Raw genomic sequence first — 22,148 nt, 5'->3', positions numbered from 1 at the left:
GTATTTTCTCATGCATTAACAATGGGCGCGAGTGACTCTAAGCTCGTTTTCAAACGGGGCATCTTTCGATTATGCGAAGAACGACATATACCCGCAGATGATGCCTACTGGACCTCTGTTCGTTCACTCCACCCTGAGTCTGTATGAGAGTGTAGCTCGTGTGCTAACATTATGCTGTCCAGTTCTGGGAGCTCCCTGAATCTTCCGAGGACGTGTTTAGTTTGTTCACGCCTACAGATATTCGGAGGACTCGCGATCGCGCCCTCGAAAACCTAGAAACCCTTATCCTGGCCGTCACGTCTCGCCTATTCATCCTACGTCATCACCCATCTTTCCCTGACCCCGAACTCGCTCCAGAGCGCGAGGCATTGAATTGTGTCCGGGTCCTGACCCGGATCTTGCCCTACTTATATGAGAAAGACTCTCTGGGCGAATGGGAACAACAGTTCTTCTGGGGACAGCGGAGGAAGCGCACTCGACAGGCTGCTATTGCTAATGAAATCATCTTTGACGAAGCCCAGGAAGCCGAGCGCAAAGTCGAATCCGCACATTTTGAAGAGGTCAAGCCACTTGCAGAAGAGTTGGTGGATACATTGGTTGATCTGCTATTCTTTTCCGACTTGACTTTACCGCGGCAGCCACATGGACGGGCCAAGGTTAGCTATGCGATATGGCAGAGTGGCGTGGGGTGCAATACAGCTGTCGCAACAACAAAGGAGTATGAAAGCAATCGATCAGAAATCCTGCGTCTTCTCCTGACCCTGGCTGGCCAGAGTCTGTACATGACAGCCGGCGTCCTTCCACAGACTGGTGTGCGAACCTTAACTCATCTCTGTGCATGCCCAGACAAACAAGTGGTGCTCTCCGTGCTCTGCTCTCTGCTGAATACGGTCCGTCTACACAGATATCCTCGCATAAGTAAATGCTAACTCACTTTGCGTTAGACATTAAAATACAATCCCGCAACTTGGCGCGTCCCTTACAACACCCTTGTGTTCAAGGATGGCAAGCAAATGCTTGTTACGTACTCTCTGCATTTTCTTTTGGTACTTCTTCTGTACCCAATTCCCGAAAGCCCGTCGAATCCTTCGCCCAAGAACTCTTATCGTCATTTCTTAGGTCGGCTGCATCGGGCTCAGGACTTCCAATTCATCGTTGACGGAATGACCCGGATACTGAACCAACCTCTTCAAGAGAAGACTTCATATCTGCCGGGTACTCAGTCTTCTGGCCATTTCGCCCCCGAAATACTGATGCTTTTTTGGGAGATCCTGCAATGCAACAAGAGGTTCCGATCATTCATTGTAGATACCGAGAGAGCGCACGATTTTGTCGTACTCGCCCTGTTCTACGCCCTCGAGTATAAAAACGACGCTACCAAGCAGGGAGTTGTGCGTATGTGCGCCTTTTTGCTCCAGACTCTAAGTGTAGAGACGAACTTCGGGGTCAACTTGAACAAGTACTTCGAAGGGCAGGAGAGCTTGCCGGTTTCGATTCGTGTGCCAGGCTTTAGGGGCACATATGCCGACTTTCTCATACATTCCATCTACAATCTGATAACCACGAGTCAAGGGAAGCTGTCGGCGATATACCCGGCTCTGTTGGCGGTGATTAATAACATTGCCCCTTACCTCGAGGGCCTGAGTAGCACCAGTAGCTCGAAACTGATGCAGCTGTTCTCTTCTATGTCCTCACCCTCGTTTCTTCTCGCCAATGAAACCAACCATACCCTTTTGCACTCGCTTTTGGAGTCTATTAATTCCATTCTAGAGAACAAATATCGCAAGAATCCTGAACTTGTGTTTGCTATCCTCAGGAACAAGAAGCGAGTCGAGGCCCTGCGCTCATTTACTCTTGAGAGTGGACAAGAAGAGATTGAGAGACGAAATAGAAGAAGAAAAGACTCTGGACAACATGCTGATCTGTTGGAGGCTACATCCGTTCGCAGCTCAGTCGATAGCCTAAGAAGCCCAAGCAGTGCTCACCCGCGTCATTCATCATTGGAGGAAGTTCCAGAAGACGGCGCGTTTGCAATTGGAGACGACGAGGACGACGATGATGAAGACGACGATAGTGATGACGAAGAACACCAAGAGACCCCTGCAAGGTCGACTTCGAGTGAAGCGCCATCCAGGAGATCATCGACTCCCAACGCTGAGGACGCTCTCCCAACTCAGCTGAGGGGGATGTCTGAGAAGGCTCGCGGTAAGATGCCAGCCGGTGTTCCGAGTTTCTCACGGCAGAATAGCACAACAAGTTTGGGTGGGCATTCAATATCAGGGCAATCGCAGGCAGGTGCATTTGAGCCAACGGCTCACTGGATTGACAGCTGGTTACTGGAACTGCCGCTGCATACAATCCTCGCCGTTATCCAACAGGTCTCAGCTCTCTTGCCACGCCAAGAACTGGCCGCCGATATCCCGACACCAGAAACGCTTCGGCGGATCTCAGGTGTTGGAATTGTAGGTATCGAACCTTCAGCCCCTCGCGTACACTCATTTGAGTGGTCTCAGCTTGCTCTGGGCTGGTATGAGTCTCTTCTATGGGGAGTTGTATTCACAAACGAGATGCAAGTTTCGAGAGGAACTATGGGAATATGGAACGGGACTTCTATTAAGCTCTTCCGAGTCCAAGAAACAGCCCCAGAAGGTCCAACTTTGACTTCACCCCGGGGTGCTGTTGACGCAGTTGGCAGCAACATAGTGTCACGAATAGGGCAGATCAATCTTCGAGGTGGGCCGCAAGGTAGTAACCAGCCACCACCACGGAATAGTTGAGGAGTCCCAAATTCCATCGGCAGTAGCCATCCATGCACATGTAGGCCAGTCGCTTGCACGGCAATGGACCGTGGAGCTTCGCTAAGGCTACATACAAACCCCATTCAGTACCCCATTCCCAAAGAGGAAGAGTTAGTCACAGAAGCCAACCAAAAGCCAGTACGGAAAACTGCTGGTTAGACTGTTTCATGACCTTTGCGCATCACAACAGTTCATTTAGGATTAGAGACCAGACGATGCGGTGTTACACAATAAGGAATGGGATGCATACAGGCGTTCGGATATGGATTGGAGCCTAAGAAGAAGCCGAATATCTCGTATATACCATCGAGGCAGCTTTCTCATGGTCTCGACTGTTCTTCCTTACATTCTGTTATCACATGATGGGATGAGTTGTCAAGCCTTGTTGTCTCCTCAGCCGGCGTTTCATGTCTATCCATGCGGTGTGACAGATGGAGGTGGCTAGTTTGTTGTCAGGATCAGCCACAGCCAGATCACCATCCAGGAAGCCCCCGCTTGTAGTGTTCCACACCAGCTGAGTTTCCCTGTTTTCAGAAGCAAAAGTTGGCAGAAGGTAGTAGCCGAATAAACATGATTTGTCTAAGCATACACCAAAACGGGTCAAAGCCACGTCTGATGCCCAAAGTGATCATTTCCGAAGCAGCAAGGGGATTTGCATGCACCGCCACTATCTACCAGGAAGTTCTCCTTTTGTACCAATCACAACATGATTCGGACCATTTGTGCCGCTTTCCCCATATACTAAAGCCACAGCGGGTGTCAGCCACGTCAGGGTCTTCTTAGTCCACGCAGCTATCACGACCGGGGCCAGGGTCCTGTGTTATAAGGGTGGGTGTAAGGGTCCTGATTTTGGCCGGGTTACGAAAGCAACTCAGCTCGTGAAAACGAGTCGCATTTGTTTAATTTCTCGGTCTTTTCCATCTTGCCTGTTTGTTTTGATCTGTCGTCAAGCATCTCACCATACTCGGCCACCTGTGACACCATATTGTATCAAGCAGTCGGACGTAGTTGAGTCGTACAGTGAGAACCTAAAACATGTCAGAGCAACAACGACAATCCGGAGTCTCCGATAAGGAAATTCAGCCTTATCGCATACATGTGAGTTTAGACAGACAACGCCGCCGTTAGGAACACTATTAACCCCCCTTCCCAGGTATCGAGTAAATATCTAGATATTACGCGTCAGAAGCTGGAGCTTACCCGACTACCTCATGAGCCGTCTTCTAAAGATTGGTGGGAGCCAAAGCCTCAAGTTGAATCTCTAGTTGATTTCTGGTGAGCTAAACTCCTCATGTGTAAACAATCCAGAACTCAACTCACATGTTTTATCCAGGCAAGAATCATTCTTGTGGCGGGATCACGAAGAAGAGCTCAACAACACACTTTCACAGTTCAGAACCAGCTTCCAGACTTCCACACCGCCAACACCTGTCCGGATTCATTTCATCCACACTCGTTCACCTCATGCAAACGCCATTCCTCTTCTCTTGATACCGCCTTTCCCTCTCACTAATCTTTCACTTGGTCATCTTGTTCAACCCCTCAGTGACCCTGAAGATGCCGGGGGCGTCCGGCCCTTCCATGTCGTGATCCCATCATTGCCTGGGCTAGGGTTCAGTGATACCTTGCCCCCCAGTGCTCCCCCGGTTTCTACAACAGCGAAATTGTTGGATGACTTGATGAGAAGATTGGGTTATGAACACTACATCGCCAGCAACGCCGGATCTGCTTCTATTTCCCCAGCTGCCATTGACTGGAGACTGGCCCGACATCTCTCGAACAACTTTCCAGAATCTTGCTTAGGATTCCATATGATTGCACCTCCTCTTACATCCCCTACACTTTCAGATTCAGCAAGCGAATGGCTCAAGTGGAAAGTGGCTCGTATCCTAAGCTCTCCAGTTCTTGGATATACCAAGGACGATATCACGGCTACACAGAAGCGGAAGACGTCACGGCTGGACAAGAAGAAATCTGCGATCAATCTGGGGCAAGATGCCCGCGAAGATTACGAGCCCAACACCCTCTCTTATGCCCTCTGCGACTCGCCTACCGGCTTACTGCTCTATGTGCTAAAGGTCCTTCGCAGCGTGGGTCCTAAGAAAGAGCTTTCACAAAAGGACATCATCACCCTCACTTGTCTGATTTGGCTGCCCGGTCCCGAAGCTGCTCTCCGATTTTGGGCACAGTGCGGTTCAGAGATTGAACCCGTGGAGGGAAAGAAACATGCTAAGAAGCCAAAGGTTGCCATTAGTGTGTTCAATGGCGACGAAGACCAGAGTGAAGAGCAAAAAATACTGCCTCGACCTAAAAAGGTAAGCTATTCTTGCCCCGCCTGGGCGAACAAGGACTACCAGGTGGTGCATCTGAACCGAGCTTCTGGAACTCCCGGGTTCTTAGCTTGGGATCGACAAGATGTGATCCTGGATGGAGTGCGCGGTCTAGCCAAGGCAATCCTGGAAAAGGATAAGAGAATGCAGGCTGCGGAACAACCTGGAGCAACGCTTCAGAACCAGCTTGAAACACAAGACGGTCGTATAGCTCAAGCGGATCTATCCGGAACGACTGTGCAGGAGCCAAAGGCCAGTCCCAGCGAGGGTCCAGTCAAGCAGGAACTGCCAAAGCCGATAGAGGACGAGAATCAACATCTGGTTCCTCCACCAGCGACCTCGCATGGAGGCGCTAACTGATGGAGAGTTGAACGAGGATGAATTTTGACATGGCTCATGAAGTGTGAGAGGGAAGGGACGACATAAATTGATACCACTACTTATTTTCTTAAAACGTTTCGCTCATAATAATAACCAACGACTTCTGAATGATACCAAAACTACAGACGACTTTTATTTCCTGGTTGATGATCGAGGCTTTAGTGATTTGTGAAAATTACAGAAAACCTATTACAGTCTCCATTTACTTGACGTAGGTATTGTAGTGACATTATGAATGGAGTTAGTTCTTCCCGTACCATTGCTTAATATTAACCTTGAACTCAGAGTCCACACAGCCTCATGCAAAAGAGCTTGGATGTTGTCAGACATTCAGCATGAGATACATTACAAGTGATATTTAAATATATCCGAAAAAACATTGTCAGACATGTATATTTTCTTCCCGATTGTAGTAAGAATCGAACTTGTCATATCCAGTTCGTTGAGTGGTTGGCTCCTGTAATTCAAGAGAGCTATGGGGTACGTACCGCCCTAACATTTCGAAGCTGAATGTTCGTCAACCAACCTAAGCTTCGACCCCTCGACATCCAGCTCTCATACCAACAACCCCAACTTAACAAATTGACACTTTTGAACTTGCGCATCTGGGCTATCAAATTTCCAGTCCAGAGCTAAATTGACTCTATATACTGCATTTCCCATAGCGACAATGCGCTTCGAAGCGGCCAATATCTCGTAAACGTTTCGCCGTCCGCTATCACCAACATGTCGAATCGATACGACCGACCTCCTCCCCGTGAGGGTAACGGCTACGGCAACTTTGGCCGCTCCAACGACGACTATAGATCTGGCTATCAAGATGGCTACGGGAGCGATCGGTATGCCACGCCACCAACTACCCAGCAACCGCGACCACCGCCTAGTCTTCGACAGATGTCGTCGCGGTCACGTATACCACAAACCCAGTTGCAGGGACAAGGACAATCACACGTCCCTGACACCCATGCCGCACGACAAATTACCGAGGTTATAGACCACATCAAGAAAGAATGGCCTTCAATGTGCCAAGACGACTGCGTTCCAGTCCAACTGTCGCTGCAACTTCTCGACAAGAGCTCGGTTGGTCGCGCTCATGAATACGGCCAGTTTCAGCAATCGCATAATTATCTCCAAGAATCTCTGAAGGGAATCGTTCATGAACACCATCAGGGCTTCAACAGTTCGATTGGTACATTTCACAAGATCCAAAGCAGTATTCAACAGTCGCAAAAGCGAGTGCGGGCACTAAAGGAGTCGCTGGCGAGCTCGAAAACGAGCCTCTGTGCAACAGATCCAGAGTTGAAGAAGCTTTCCAAATCGTCGCAAGAATTTGATGCGCTTTTGCAGACACTCAATGAGCTTGATGATCTCCGTGCCGTACCAGATCAGCTGGAGGCAAGAATATCCGAGAAGCGTTTCTTGACGGCTGTAGAAGTATTACAGAGTGCTCTCCGAAAGCTAAGAAAGCCTGAACTAGACGATATAGGCGCCCTAGCTGACTTGAGGAGCTATCTTGCGAACCAAGAGACTGCTTTAATGGACATTCTGGTGGAAGAGCTACACGAGCATCTTTACCTCAAGTCGCCGTATTGCCAGGAACGATGGCAGAACCTGGCCAAGACGCAAGGTGCTGTAACAGAAGGCTATACTGACATCAAGCCTATCGCTCCATTTCACATGGTTCTCGATGCCATTGATGTCGACAAGACAATCAGAGAGGACCCAATGAAGAACCCCGAAGCCGATACATTCTATTATGTTGGGCTACTGGTAGAATCTCTGAACAGATTAGGACGATTACAAAATGCCGTCGAGACACTCAAACAGCGACTACCAGTTGAACTCTTTACCATCGTTAATGAGACCATCAACGAAGTAGACCAAAGGCACCCTAGTTCCCTGAGGGGTGGCTCGGCCAGAGGCGATGGTCTTCATGTATATGGCACACGCGAAACACAAATGAGGGCAGATGTTATCTACGATCTTTTGTGGTCGCTATACGGAAAGTTTGAGGCGATTGGAGAAGGCCACCGCGTCTTCCACGAATCCATCAAAGTCCTCATCCGACGAGAAGGCGCTGGTAACAACAGCGCCCTCCTTGGCAGCTTCAAGGAGTTGTGGAATCTTTACCAAAACGAGATTCGATCTTTGCTGCACAACTATGTTACAACAGACGCTGACGTTTACCAATTTGATTCCCCAAACCCAGGAGATACTCTTCACGGCAAAAAGGATGTACGTGAGCATCTCTTCAAGTTCTCGGAGGCCAACACGAAGTCTGTTGAGATGACGAGCGAATATGATGCACTTGATAGTATTATACAGGACGCTGTCCCTGGGTTGAAACAAGACAGGAAAGGGCGAAGCGCGCCAGAGGGAGGGAGAAGGGGAGGCGACGGCGGTCACGGCAGTAGCCATCAGACGACAGGCTCGTACAAATCCCTAGTGGAACCAAGTGTCTTCAATATGAGCTTGCTGCTGCCACCGACATTGGTGTTCCTGCAGCGACTCAAAAGCATCGTTCCTCCTGGCTCAGACCTCGCCGCAAGCACACTGACAACGTTTCTGGACAATTTCTTGGTCAACGTTTTCCAGCCGCAACTGGACGAGACCCTAGCAAAACTGAGCGACACTGTATTTGGGGAAGCAGACGCGTTCTCGCAGGATTCGGCCTGGAATCAGGTTGCACGTCGGCCTGTGTTCCGAGGAACGACGGCCTTTTTTGAGGTCGTGACAGCATTCTGTCGCATGCTGGGCACGATACCGCCAGACCAGGCACTCAGCTCGCTGATCGTAACTCAGATGATGCGATATTATGACCGCTGCTTCAGCTGGTTCAAAACGCTTGTGGTCAAAGCCCAAGACCAAGCTACAGAGATCAGTAACGATAACCTGAGATCATCAGCGCGCTTCTCTCTGGATCAAGGAGAGTTACAAGAAACCATGAAGAAACTATTCACGGCAGAGGAAATGGATTGGGAATTGGCCGAAAAGGAAATTCACTTGCTGATGGAGCTCACAAACGAATCGCCACTAGATTCGGGCGACATTATCCAAGATCGAGATTCGATTTCATCTCTTTGTCTTTTGTATACCAGCATGAAATGGCTTGCTGTCAAGATTTCTGGGCTGCGTCAAATCACGACACACGATACGGATACGTCACGACAGAACCTGCCCCGACATTCAAACCGACGATGGACTCTTATGAACGAGCCTAGCAAGGGCGCCGGTGAAGAGGGACCTGTGTCACTGCCGTTGACGCAGGATACTGTACAGTAAGTTGCACGACCCAGTGAGTGGAGTATAATACTAATCGGCGATCAGAGCATTTGACAGCATCGTATCTTCCTTTGAAGAACTCGCAGGAACAGCACTACTCACCCTCCATATGGAGATTCGGTGCCGCATAGTCCACTCTCTCGGCGTTGCCTTGTCACCCACGGTGGCACCCTACCTTCTCGACCAGGAGGTCAGCGAACCTGATCCGCAGATTTTGAACCTCAATTCAGAGCTGGTGTTCTTCGATGAGACCATTGTCAAGTTTCTCCGAGACAAGGAGGTTGCATTTATCAGGACTGGTCTGGGTCTGCTCATCAATTGCTACCTTGTAAGCAACGCAGGCAAGGCGTCGCCAATGAACGACAAGGGTTGCGGACGTATGCAGCTCAACATCCTTGTACTTCAGCAAAATCTCAAGAACGTGGAAGAGGGTGTCGACCTGGCGCGTGCAGCAAACTACTTCTCTCTATACGAGCAAGGAGCGGATGCTATCGTGGAGAAGGCAAAAGAAGACAAGGCGCAACAGCGGGGCACAAGCGCACAAGACCCCGACAACTTTTCTTACGATGAGCTGAAGGCACTCGTGGAGCTATGTTACAGTGAAGCCATGGCGAACCCCGAGCGCGGAATCGCCACAGCAGCCAAGAGGCAGATGCAGGACAAATTGCTTGGGCTCAGCGAGCACATGTGGCAGACATAGATAGATCGAGGCGATGTATAGTGCATTAATGGCTGGGGTTTGACGTTTACATGAGGTGGGTATATTGGTGATACTTGGTAGAGCAGTAGTGATGCATGATTGAATGACATATCAGGATTGATCGTTTATGGTATCAAGTATGATTTTCAACTATCCTATCAATGGCTCAGGATGAGACACAAATATAGCAGTGTACACATGTTCTCTGTCACTTTGCTGTAAGTAGCCGCGGCAAACCACGCGGCAAACCACGCGGCATCCATGATAGAGCACAGGCAAAGGCAAATAGCAACGCAATATGCATCCCATGACTTTATGCAGTGAAACAAGGAATAGGAACGAGCGACGCACCGCCGCAACTCTGCACCTGCAAACGCTTCGAGGATACAGAAAGATTGTCTGACAGAATAAGAGGCGAACCGATTTAGTCACCCGATGCCACCCTGGACCAACTTTTTGGGCTATCGGCCATTTATTTTTTGCACCTTGAGGAACATTAGTCAAGTGTGGGGAAAGAAAGAAAGAGAGGGGATTTCTATTCTAGTAGGGCTATCAAAAGAAATGAGATCGGCATGAGGCAGAGGTGGCAATCGTTGAGGGCATGATGATAAGGGGTTGTGTTGTATTCGGGAATTAGTTATTGTCTTATGAACAGGGATTGTATTGCAGACATGTAAGTAAGCGAGGAAATAGTATTGTGAGAATAATTATGTCTTTTGTTGAATGAGATCTTGTTCGTATTGAATGAAGCGAGATACATAGTTTTGTGTTTTCAGGTGTATGGGATGAGATAAGGGGTTGTTAGATCATGTTACTTCGAGTACCGCATGCCAGGATTGACAGTGGAGTAAAAAAGGTCTAGAATGAATCTGTCAATCGGTGAAGCTGTAGTGGAAGGATCAAGCATTGATCTCAAACCGACGCGAGATGCCTTTGATTTCAAAAGTTGTATCTAGGTTCGTATCATATTTGGGAATTTGTTATTATTGTATTAAGTATGAGCACGAGCATATAGCAGTGAAGCTCTGCGATTGATCTAATTCTCCACATAAGCAGACATATATAACATAGTCCAACACTGGATCATTACCCATCTTTATATCGTCATGCATTTTTTTTTTTGGTAGCCTCACGTTACATACAAAGCCGGGCCGCTTGTGTAGACCCTTAAAATAAAGAGCAAGCCACGGCGTCTTCAAGCGGGCCTCTACTGCCCATAGAATTTATTCGCGACGCAGTCATCTGTAACCCAAAATCAGCCAAATTGGATTAAGGTTGCCCCTGAACCTAATCTCTGTCAAGGTAGCGTCTCATAGTGTGCTGGCGGGAACGGTACCTTGCATTGGTTAGTAGACCAACCAATGCACCTTATGCAAGCCCCCCTGCGGCTTTCGCCTGGCCGTCTCAAACCCGGGACTTGTCAAGTCTAGGGTTTTTCTCTACCAACTGAGAAGTAGGGGTATGGAATGTAACTCAGGAGTTTTACAACGGGCGGTAAGTTGAACTACTACTAGTTAGTAATAAACGGTCATGTGAATGAATCGTCAATTGAGTTGGGCCTTGATTCATGAAAGTAAAAATGATGTTCGTCATGATGAAATCAAGTTTGCCTGCATAAATGATATGTTCATCGGTTGCAGTAGATGCATCCTCTCTAAATCATGGAAACTCTCCTGTTGGCCTCCTTTCTCCTCTATCGCTGCACACATGCCAACTTTTCATGCTCCATCGCCTACCCTTGTCCATTCTTTGGCAACCACTCAGTGTTGCAGTAGAGTAGTAGTAATGCATCCTCGTCCATCCATTATCCAGTCTGTCAACCCCTTAACTTGTTAGCCCGCGCACATCCGCCACATTAGGTGGCCCCCCTCTGCTAGTGTCAGTGCTGTAGGTCTGTAGCGGTGCAGTCCATGCAGTGCAAGTGCAGTGCAGTGCAGTATAACAGAGACACTGGCCAATTGAGACATTCATTGGCTACCTTGGAAAATCAACATCAACAACAAAACAAACCAACCCAACCTCTTGCGTCAGCCATTGGATTGGATTGCTCCTCTAGCACCTGTGCCATTCCATCACAGGGTCTTTTTTCCCCTTCCATTATTCTGTGCTACCCGCCCTCTTTGTTTTTATACATACCTGCATCATCGTCAGCCTACTTAATTACACGGACCTCGGCGACAAAATTACAGCATTTAGTCCACCAAACGATACGTACTTTGTACTGTAAAAAGAAAGCTGACTGGACCCGACCTGACCCCACGCGTCTGAGCCCAGCGGAGCAGCCACCTACCTACCTTTTCTCCCTCTGTAGCTCCATTTTGGCCTGTTAGGTTCCCCTGGATTCAGTACTAAGTACTAGATTGGATTGGACAAACATCTCGGGCTTTTGGAAATCTTCACTTCCATCAAACTCTACATCATCAACAAACTACTACTCTCTTCTTCTCATACTTCGTCGCTCTCTCTTGCTATTTTCCGCTCGCTTTCTCCTGTTTGCTCGACTTGGCTTTGCGACGCTTTCACTTTCGCTTTTACTTTTACTCATAATCACCGACTTGGCACACCCCATTACCGCTGCTCTTCTCTTGTCGCATCTCGACCCCTAGCAACCGCCGGCTCTCGTTCGCCCTTTTCCCACGCTCGTTGGCTTTTACGCCGCCTTTTGCCGTCGCCATGGATACATCGTAAGTCTTGAAGCCTATCTCAAACCTTCCGACGTCGGCCGTTACTAACGTCGGCTTCAACAGACTCGGTGCGACAATTAGATCTTTCTGGCACACTATGACCAGTTATGACAGACGTATGCCGCCCCTTTACCCCCATCGCTACCTGCCGAACCCAGTAAACTAAACAAACTCTAGACTCTTCTTTCGACTCCCCTTACCGAACCGGTCGCCATGTCCCTCTGCAGGACAGTCGAGGTGGCATCATGACGGGCGTGGCGACAGCCTCCGATTCTCGAAACGACGTCTCATCTCCGTATACCGACGAAACAGGCCGAGGTTCTCCGCGTCTGGACGCCAACACTTTTGCACCATCAGGCGCCCCTTACTCTCCCGGACTGAGGTCAATGAGCGCTCGCAATGCCAGCCAAGGTGATGGTTTCGAGGTGCAAAGCCCTGGCGACGTCCCAATGCAGAACTTTAATGATGGCCTTCCACCTCCTCCCCCAGTCGTCCACTCCTGGAGGCGCATCGATTCCTGGGCCGATGACAATTACCCAGAGCTTTTCGATCAGCTCTGCGAGGGCGCCACCAACAATGATCTGAACGACCTGGAGCATCAGCTTGACTGCTCCCTTCCTCAGGATGTCCGCGACTCCCTCATGATTCACGACGGCCAGGAGCGAGGAGGAATGCCCACTGGAATCATCTTCAGCCACATGCTACTGGACTGCGAGGAAATTGTGCAAGAGTGGGATAACTGGAGGACTGTCAACCAACAATTCTTGCTCGAGACCTCCGTTGCTAAGCCCTCCACCCCTTCCAAGGCTTTTGGTGGCAGTAATGAGGCCTCTTCCTCCAAGCAAGGCGGCGGTGCTGGCAACAGCCCTGGTCCTTGGAGACAGGATCTCATGTCTCGCCAGGACTGTGTCCCTGCGAATGCTGTCCAAAAGGCATACGCGCACAGCTCTTGGATCCCTCTGGTTCGCGATTGGGGTGGCAACAACTTGGCTGTTGACCTGGCACCTGGTCCTGGAGGTCAATGGGGTCAGATCATTCTCTTTGGTCGTGACTATGACACAAAATACGTTGTGGCTCGTTCTTGGTCTGCCTTCCTCGCTGTTGTCGCGGACGATCTCAACAGCGGCAAGTGGTACGTAGACGAAGATACTAATGAGCTCAAGCTACGAGAGTTCAAGGAGACACGAGTCGAGCCCTCGTATTTCAGCATTTTGAGGTGGAGAATGGACCAGAAGTACGGACGACGCGCTCCCTCCAAGAGACGATCCATGGGCCCCAAGCCCAACTCTCCTTTAGGCTCGCGCTCTTCTTCTCCCTATGGCAGCGGCGGTGAAGGCGAGGGGCGAGGTCGATCTATGCAACGCCTGAGCGGTTCATCTCCTTTGGCTAGCCCTCGACCCGGTGCTGGACCAGGTTACGGGAAAGCGACTCCTCTGAGCCGGGTAACGGAAGAGACTGCAATCCCCGAGCTTGCCGACGCATACATCCAACCGGAGAAGCTCGTAGAGGTCGAAACTCCTCGACAGAGCCAAGACAGCAAGATTCCCAATGTCACCAGCATCCCCCGTGTGGAATCCGACCTCCTTAAGGTGGAGGAAGAGTCATCGCCAAAGGCGAATGGCAAGAAGCCTGAGTTGGTGGATGAACCAATGAAGACTATCGAGATTTAAGCACGCTCAAGCGATTATTTGGCTATAGACGAAAGCACGGAAACTGGCATACAGGGACAACGATTGCATGAGACTCATTATTATTTCAAACCTTCCGCAGAGATTCCATGCAAATTGACTCTCGGAGAGGTGTATACACACACAAAGATTTGGCGTTAAGGGCGTCGCGAGGAATATGCAAAATTCCATGACTCTTTCCCATGAGAGACATTTATTTTTTTCTACTTCTTTTTTCCCTCTCTTCCAACGGGTTGCAGCATCCCAAAGGGCGAGACAGTGGGAACAGCATACAGGCTCTAGTATATTATGGTAGCTTTATTCATTAGTAAGGGACGGCATGGACAGGTAGTCGTCGGGGATAGCTAGGGTTGCATCTGTTAAGCAGCTCGATGGAACCTCTCATGGAAGATAGGATTGATGGTAATCATTGTATGAATAAAAATCCACGTTTTGATCAAACTCGGACATTTGTGATGCCAGTGAAATCGCTGTCTATACGTCAATGGTTGTGCGGACGAATCGTCAAGGCCATTATGGCCGATGGATACAACTTGGTGGTTTTATTATGCTGTAGGGTATAACCGACTAAATGTAATTGTGGTTTCACAACAGCTTCATAATACAACCGTAGCTGACTAAGGTTTTCAGTTGAAGCATGTAACAAAAAGGCGGCTGATTGATAAGAAGTATCTCAGACATGATCAACACCAAATCGTTGATCCTTCAGTTGAAACCCCACAGCTGAATCCTTTGGAGCTCTTTTGTGCGGAGCTCATTCGCCGGCATCGGGATAATCAAGATCCCTAGGTAACTACAGGACTTGGCTTCTACATTGTAATGCGAAGGAATATCTGGTGTTAAGATATTATTTTATCCTCGAATATCGCCCCATCGTAACAATAGCACCGCAAGCCAAGTTCAACTCAGTGACGTATCCACCATGAGCGCAACGACAGCGGCACGACGTCTTCGAGTTGGTATTGATGTCGGTGGAACCAACACAGATGGCGTCCTTATCGATCCTCTGCAAACCTCAGGACCTGATCGCGGCATCATCGCATGGCACAAAGAACCAACGACTACAAACCCTAGTGTTGGTATCAACAATGCCCTCACCAAACTGCTCAGCTCGGCTTCTATCAGCCCTGATGAAGTTGCTAGTGTGACCATCGGAACCACACACTTTGTCAATGCCGTTGTTGAAAGAGACGCCACGAGACTGTCTCGAATCGCTGTTATTCGTTTATGTGGACCCTTCTCTAAGCACATCCTGCCATGTGTCGACTGGCCCAGTGATATGAAGGAGCTCATTCTGGGGCACCATGCTCTGGTAAAGGGTGGACTCGAAGTTGATGGTCGGCTGATATCCGATATCGACCAAAACGAGATCAAGGCACAATGCGCCATTATCAAAGAGAAGGGAATTAGGAGCGTGGTGGTTATTGGTGTCTTCAGCCCCATCGACACAGTCGAAAGACAAGAAGAGAGAGCCTCAGACATCATCAAGAGTGAGATACCTGGCTGCGATGTCGTATGCAGTAAAGAAGTTGCCAATCTTGGCTTCCTTGAGAGAGAAAACGCAGCTATTCTCAACGCTTCCATTCTGCCTTTTGCCCGCAAGACAATCCGATCTTTCCACGAACCTGTCAAGAGATTGGGCTTAAACTGTCCCGTCTTTATTACTCAGAATGATGGCACTGTACTTTCTGGCGAACTAGCTGCCCGTCTGCCTATCCGAACATTTTCGAGCGGTCCCACCAACAGCATGAGAGGAGCTGCCTTTCTAGTGCAGAACGAGCTTGACGAAGCCATGATGGTGGTGGACATTGGAGGAACTACGTCCGATGTTGGCATTCTTCTGGAGAACGGGTTTCCTCGTCAACAAGCAGCTTATAGCGACTTGTCAGGCGTTCGCATGAACTTTTCTTGCCCTGATATCAAGAGCATCGGCCTTGGCGGAGGCTCTATTGTACGGAAAGATAACGTCATTTCAGTAGGACCAGACAGCGTTGGATATAAGTTGACACAGGAGGCTATTGTATTTGGTGGGAAAGTCCTAACGGCGACGGATTGTACGGTTCTTGTCAATCCAGGTCTAGGAATTGGAGATGCAGCCCGTTTGAAAGACGCCATTTCCGAGGAGGAGCTTGGAATGGTCAGATTGGCCATTAGGCACAAGCTGGAGAAGGTGATCGATATAATGAAGACGTCGCCTCAGGATATGCCTGTGATTCTTGTGGGAGGCGGAGCCGTCATTGCTCCCGATGAGCTCAAGGGAGCGAGCAAAGTGCTCAAACCCAAGTGGTCACAGGTTGCTAATGCCATTGGTGCTGCCATGGCGAGAGTCAGTGCTGTTGTAGATACAGTCAAGTCAACAGCGGAGAAGTCAGCGAACGACTTTTTAGAGGAAGTGTGCCAGGAAGCCATCGAGAAGACCGTAAAGGCAGGGGCTCTACAATCAACAGTCACTGTTGTTGAGAAGGAAGTCTTGCCCCTCCAAGTATGTTTCACCAGGAGAATTGTTTAACACTTTGCTGACCACCACGCAGTACATTGCGAACAAGACTAGATTTGTCGTTCGAGCCACGGGAGACTTTGACTTTTCAAAAGAAAGCGTTGTGCCTGAAACAGGGGAAGAATCTGAGGAACACCAGGAGATGGAAAGTTACGAGAAGAGCGCCAAAGACCAAAGCTCAAAGCGTGATACAAAAGAGGAAGAGGATTTCGATATACTGGTATACCGCCCTGATGTGAGAAAGCGAACATGGTATATCTCAGAGAGGGATGTTTCGTGGATCGCAACAGGCTGCTACATTCTTGGCACAGGAGGCGGCGGTAGTCCCTACGGACTGATGATTCGACTTCGAACTCAGCTGCGCAACGGAGCCACAGTCAGAGTGGTCAATCCTGAAGATTTGCCCGATGATGCACGAGTTGGCTGTGGCGGCGGAGCAGGAAGTCCTACCGTCGCAATCGAAAAGCTTGCAGGTGATGAACTTCTTGAGGCACAGCAGGAATTATACAAGATGTGCAACACATCAGCCACTCACATGATCTCCGTCGAAGTTGGAGGAGCTAATGGCCTAAGTGGATTGCTGCTTGGCTCGAGTGACCAGATGGATATACTTACAGTAGATGGAGATTGGATGGGCAGGGCGTATCCCACGAAATGGCAGACGACACCTGTGGTTTTCAAAGAAAGGGAGACCATCTGGTCACCCATTGCTGTGAGTGATGGAAACGGCAATGTTCTCGTCATGCCAAAAGCATCCTCCGACGAGGCCGTCGAGCGCATCATACGCTCTGCCCTGAGCGAGATGGGCTCCCAGGTAGGCGCTGCAGACGCTCCAGTCACTGGAGCAGAGACGAGGCGCTGGGCTATCGAGCACACGCTTTCTCAATCGTGGAGGATTGGGCGGGCAGTTGCTCGAGCACGCAAGGAAAACCGCGTGGACAATGTTGCCGAGACTATCATAGATGAGTGTGGTGGTCCTGGAGCGGGCAAAGTGTTGTGGAAGGGTAAAATCATCGGCGTGGAGAGGACACTGAGAAATGGACATGTCTATGGCGAGTGCCTCATCGAAGGTGCTGATGTTCGAGATGAAGCGAATGCAGCTTCTGGTGAAGGCTCGGAGCAACAGTTCAAGGGCATCGTCAAGATTCCGTTCAAGAATGAGAACATCGCTGCTCTCAAGGTTCATCCTGATCGTAAGGAGGAGCTCCAGGAGGATGTTTTGGCTATTGTCCCTGACCTTGTCTGTGTCATCGATGCACAGAACGGAGAAGCTGTTGGAACACCGGAATATCGATATGGATTACTTGTTGTAGTGCTGGGAATAGCGGCGAGTGACAGATGGACTGGATCAGAGCGAGGAATCAAGATTGGAGGACCAGATGCATTTGGGTTTGAGCACTTGAAGTTTGAGCCTTTGGGTCAATATTTCAAGCCGAGGAGTGTTATTGATGAGTATGATGTTTGATAAATTATAGTAGAAAATGGATTCAATCTTTATATAGAGAACACTTATGGAAATTACAAACTGTGAATGTATTCGAAATACTATTATTTCACGTACCAACCCACCTGCCTATGGTTGGGGTGTACTTGGGTGAGTTTAGCTTTTAACCAAGGTGAAGCTTGTTCACCTCGGGCCAAATCAGGCTAGCGTTTAACCTGACCGGGACCCACCTTACGTGCCGACGCCTTCATCATGGTTCTCTTTCCATCTTCCAAGACACAACCACCGCAAGTTCTCTTCCAATCTACAACTCAACACACGGTTCTTTGCACCAAATTCCTCAAAAAACAGAAAAAAATGGGCTCCGTCGTCCTCCCTCATCTCAACACCGGCTGGCACGTCGACCAAGCCATCCTCTCAGGTAAACACCATCGCATCTCTTAACATACACTTCACTTACTAACTTTTTCTCTAGAGGAAGACCGTCTCGTTGTCATCCGCTTCGGCCGCGACTGGGATTCAGACTGTATGCGCCAAGACGAAGTCCTCTATAAGATCGCCGACAAGGTCCGCAACTTCGCTGTCATCTACCTCTGCGACATCGACCAGGTCCCCGACTTCAACCAGATGTACGAACTCTATGACCCGTGCTCCCTCATGTTCTTCTTCCGAAACAAGCACATGATGATCGATCTGGGTACTGGTGACAATAATAAGATCAAATGGGTTCTTGAGGACAAGCAGGAGCTCATTGATATTTTCGAGACGGTGTACCGAGGTGCCAAGAAGGGACGTGGTCTGGTCGTCAGTCCCAAGGACTACTCCACCCGACACAGGTATTAGTTCTGAGGTGGAAGCCGTTTTTAGACTTTTGGGCGTGGATTCGGAGTTGGATTTGTTTGTTTTTTCTGAAGGGTTGCTAATCATGACTTTTCTTACAATAACGTTGGGAAGATAGTAGGAACATCGGGTTCCTGAGCCAAAACAAAGCGAGAAATGAGATTACGACACCACACTTGCTGTCAATACAGTCAGTCCTATGGATCAAATGGTGAGACTCCAAGGTGCCTTTCATGAAATATTTCTGACACGACTTGACAAGACATCCGACGTTTGCCACGGGTATTTTACATTTGCTTGGTAAAATGTGCAAAAAAATGGCGAATCCAAAAGGTAAGGTACTAACCATGAAAGTGCAAGATTTCCCGTGACGTGAGTTTGTAGTGAAGCTTCACGAATTCGTGTAGCGTTCTTGTGAAATGCATCAGTGGAAAGTTCTTGTCATAATAGTTCTTGTACAAGCGGCCAGGCGCGAACGACGTGAGTATATTTGTAACTGTAGGGCGAGATACTTGATATTGTAACATATCCAACTATTCTTTTATATACTGTCTATTGATCGTTTCTTTGAACTTTACCCACTATGACTCGCTGCAGAGCGAGGGAAAAAGTCAGCGTTGGAATTGTAAAATCGTGAAAAACCATCAAATACTCTATCAAGAGAACTATAGCCCAAATGGCCAGGTTTCATGGTACTCAAGTGGTGATAGAGGTTGATGAACCTCAAATGTTCCAACATGCTTCGACTCGTCAAACCAGATGTATCCATCAAACTGGTCCGGCAAAATGGCATATGAGTAATGTGAGGCCTTCTCCGTCTCTGGCTTATATATCACACCGATAGATCTCTCCAGTCGTTCCTTACATAACACCTCCCGTAGTTTCTGATCACATTTCCCTTTCCGCAGATCCAGGATAAACTTACTGATGCCAGTTGCATGCATGAGCTCTTCATAACTGCCTGGGAGCCCCTGTTGGACTTTCATGATGTTCATATCGCTCTCCCAATTCTGAGCTGCAGCAACAGTACCGGTGTTTGTACCTGTACCGATGCTAAGAGCGTTGTCTCCAAATGTCTTCTTGCAAAGCTCCCCAATGTTGAGCTCGTGACTAGCCCAGCTCATACTTGTGGCACGGGCGTCACCTATATGGCTGTTATGTGCCCAGACGATGGCCTTTGAACCTTCACCCCGATGCTCAAGAACTCTCTTAAGGGTCTCAAACATGTGCGTATCTCGGAGATTCCAAGATTTGTCTTGTCCTCGGTACATGGCCTTGTAGTAATGTTCGGCATCTACGGACAAGTCAGTTCCTGCTCGACATGAAGATAATAGACGCCAGAGGTTAAATTTACCTTTCACAACTCTGGCATTCTGCTCTCCATTGTGGAACTCAGCACCGCCGTCAAGTGCTGCAGAGTATTCAATCCGTTTATTCAAAAGATCCCTGAGCATTGCAACAACATCGCCCTCATATCCCTTGAAAGACGTTGCCAACGACTCTAAACCATATTCATGGGGATCGCCTATCCAGTCCATCAGGTTGACGTACCTCCCCCTCGCAACTTTTGCCATATCCTTATCAACAGTGTCCAGGTATTCGATGACTGCTTTCATTGACGTCCCCATTGAGTAGAGATCGAGCCCATAAAACCCAGCGGCTTCTGTGACTTCGCGACCAGAGTTGTAAGACCGCATCCATTCGACGAAATCGCGAACTTCCACGTTGCGCCACATCCACGTTGGGAAACGTAAGAATGGTGGCTCTCTTTTTTCTTTCTCTGACATCTGTATTGTTTCCACTGCACCTTGGCCTGGACCCGGTCGGTGCCTGACATATCTGTCAACATGCTCGGCATCAGGCCAATCTGCTTCAACTGCAACGATGCTGAAGCCGTGTTTCTCGATCATATACTTCGTGATTTCGGCACGAACAGAGTGAAACTCAGATGTGCCATGAGAAGCACCACCTATGAGTAACACTCTGCAGTCGCCAAAACTGTCAAAGTATTTCGTGATTGTACTGGAATCTTGAGATATTGATTTGAAGGGTGTTACGTGTGTCCTGAGTTGCTCTATTGTCGACGGTTCCATGTTGAGTGGCTTAGCTTGGATTCGAGGACAGTGTAACCAATCTCAAAATTCAGCTCGTTTGCAAGAACTCCTTTAAAAGGATTATTAGAGATGTCTTCTAATCGGGCGAGTTCTTCAAAGATATTTCAGTCATAAAAATATCGGCTAGCCCGCCATTCAGCCACGAGGGCCACCCTGTACTGTGTGACATCACAAATAATCATAGTGATGCCAAAGATACTTGGTGGGTATTTTTAAAATGAAACCACCACGGAAGAACAGACGCATTCTTGTTCGCATCTAGGCATGTGAGCAGAGATCAAAGACACTGTTTGAGCCTGGTGCTGCTCATTATAGTCCGCTGTCGTATATGATCAGCCGACGAGCAAACGATGCAATGAGAGATAGTAATGACCACACAAAGGGAAGATATAGCTGTCGATCAACCAAAAGTTCCTTAAACGGAACCAGACAGGCGAATTTCGACATATTGAGACGCTGGATATGCGTAGGTGGCGACAACTTCATAATGACGGTCGATCTTCTTATGAGCCTGTAAGCACAAGTGTTAGAACCTCTGTTGACCAACCAATAGGAGCTGTTTGCGCTGCTCATATGGGCTTACTATATCAGTCGACATAATTTTCGGGCAGTTAAGCTCGACTACGGAGAATTCTCTTTGGTCGTGACTGCTTGTACCAAATGTACGTATGTGGTTATTAGATAGGGGGACTTGAGTCGTAGCCTATGTCGCAGTATGCGTTAGTTCGGCATTATATAGACTTCTCGGCAGGCACTATTATAGGAGACTAAGTCAGAGTTACATAAATGAATGACAAGTTGGGTGACCTAGGCCCGACTTACCACGACTGGCACTTCTAGAAGGTAAGAAAGTTGTTTATATAAAGGGTATTAAACACCCCTGTTATTGACTGTTAGCTAAGCATTGGCATAGGCACCGTTTTGTGGAATTGCAAAGCTTCAAAGCTAAGTTTCTGAACCCCGTAAGACACCTTGTCGTGTAATCGCAACTAAGAAAGAGTTGTGGATCAAATAGAAGAGGAAGTCGCTCTGCTATGCTACTCCCGAAAACTGTGCAATTTGACAACCCAGTGAAACAAAGTGTTTTCAAGTGATTTGAAATCCATATAGAGACAAAAATAGCCTGGAAGGAGACAATAGAACTGTATTTATCTGTCCTCTTTTACCGCAAGAGAGTCATGGCCAGTGTGGCGACCCCGTGATGTTTCTGGGATAGTTGCTGGTAAAAGACATTGAAGTTGCAAAATGTCCCTTGAAGCAAAGGCTGTGCCAGAATCGGAAGAGTATCACTAGGGTATAATATTAGGAGATCCAATTAGTATACTCGGTATCAAGAGTGATAGCTAGAATCGGCAGGGGAGGCAGGCGATGGAAAGTGCGAACATGACCT

General features: G+C 48.6%; 8 protein-coding genes across 8 annotated transcripts; 6 read left to right on the top strand and 2 right to left on the bottom strand.

Annotated features, from left to right (window-relative positions):
• Positions 1 to 21: 21 nt before the first annotated feature.
• EDB82DRAFT_546603 (high-temperature-induced dauer-formation protein-domain-containing protein) lies at positions 22 to 2,777 on the top strand (the record flags this gene model as incomplete). Its single annotated transcript, XM_065609468.1, has 3 exons — positions 22 to 117; positions 183 to 812; positions 945 to 2,777. The coding sequence occupies 3 exons, from the start codon at positions 22 to 24 to the stop codon at positions 2,775 to 2,777; spliced, it is 2,559 nt and encodes an 852-aa protein (XP_065463860.1).
• A 452-nt stretch (positions 2,778 to 3,229) lies between these two features.
• Positions 3,230 to 9,491, top strand: EDB82DRAFT_546602 (uncharacterized protein; the record flags this gene model as incomplete). Its single annotated transcript, XM_025726942.2, has 8 exons — positions 3,230 to 3,295; positions 3,333 to 3,554; positions 3,843 to 3,896; positions 3,952 to 4,073; positions 4,132 to 5,449; positions 5,725 to 5,729; positions 6,193 to 8,787; positions 8,837 to 9,491. The coding sequence occupies 8 exons, from the start codon at positions 3,230 to 3,232 to the stop codon at positions 9,489 to 9,491; spliced, it is 5,037 nt and encodes a 1,678-aa protein (XP_025581459.2).
• A 2,781-nt stretch (positions 9,492 to 12,272) lies between these two features.
• On the top strand, positions 12,273 to 13,845 carry EDB82DRAFT_477171 (uncharacterized protein; the record flags this gene model as incomplete). Its single annotated transcript, XM_025726940.2, has 2 exons — positions 12,273 to 12,291; positions 12,353 to 13,845. The coding sequence occupies 2 exons, from the start codon at positions 12,273 to 12,275 to the stop codon at positions 13,843 to 13,845; spliced, it is 1,512 nt and encodes a 503-aa protein (XP_025581457.2).
• Positions 13,846 to 14,440: 595 nt separating this feature from the next.
• EDB82DRAFT_504693 (uncharacterized protein) lies at positions 14,441 to 17,866 on the top strand. The gene is made up of 2 exons (XM_025726939.2): positions 14,441 to 16,345; positions 16,395 to 17,866. The coding sequence occupies exons 1-2, from the start codon at positions 14,786 to 14,788 to the stop codon at positions 17,823 to 17,825; spliced, it is 2,991 nt and encodes a 996-aa protein (XP_025581456.1). The 5' UTR covers positions 14,441 to 14,785; the 3' UTR covers positions 17,826 to 17,866.
• A 53-nt stretch (positions 17,867 to 17,919) lies between these two features.
• Positions 17,920 to 18,286, top strand: EDB82DRAFT_222573 (uncharacterized protein). Its single transcript, XM_065607248.1, has one exon. It carries the CDS (start codon positions 18,057 to 18,059, stop codon positions 18,246 to 18,248), a length of 192 nt encoding a protein of 63 aa, XP_065463859.1. The 5' UTR covers positions 17,920 to 18,056; the 3' UTR covers positions 18,249 to 18,286.
• Positions 18,078 to 18,855, top strand: EDB82DRAFT_504692 (thioredoxin-like protein 4a). The gene has a single exon (XM_065608731.1). It carries the CDS (start codon positions 18,333 to 18,335, stop codon positions 18,645 to 18,647), a length of 315 nt encoding a protein of 104 aa, XP_065463858.1. The 5' UTR covers positions 18,078 to 18,332; the 3' UTR covers positions 18,648 to 18,855.
• On the bottom strand, positions 18,686 to 19,105 carry EDB82DRAFT_222570 (uncharacterized protein). Its single transcript, XM_065607247.1, has one exon. The coding sequence runs from the start codon at positions 18,991 to 18,993 to the stop codon at positions 18,724 to 18,726; it is 270 nt and encodes an 89-aa protein (XP_065463857.1). The 5' UTR covers positions 18,994 to 19,105; the 3' UTR covers positions 18,686 to 18,723.
• Positions 19,106 to 19,309: 204 nt separating this feature from the next.
• On the bottom strand, positions 19,310 to 20,737 carry EDB82DRAFT_477168 (erythromycin esterase-domain-containing protein; the record flags this gene model as incomplete). The annotated part of the gene is made up of 2 exons (XM_025726937.1): positions 19,310 to 19,938; positions 19,999 to 20,737. 2 exons carry the CDS (start codon positions 20,735 to 20,737, stop codon positions 19,310 to 19,312), a joined length of 1,368 nt encoding a protein of 455 aa, XP_025581454.1.
• Positions 20,738 to 22,148: the final 1,411 nt, after the last annotated feature.

The sequence above is a fragment of the Fusarium venenatum genome, assembly GCF_020744135.1.
Source record: "Fusarium venenatum strain MPI-CAGE-CH-0201 chromosome Unknown EDB82scaffold_3, whole genome shotgun sequence".
NCBI classification, from domain to species: Eukaryota; Fungi; Ascomycota; class Sordariomycetes; order Hypocreales; family Nectriaceae; genus Fusarium; species Fusarium venenatum.
This window is presented reverse-complemented; position numbering and strand designations above follow the sequence as displayed.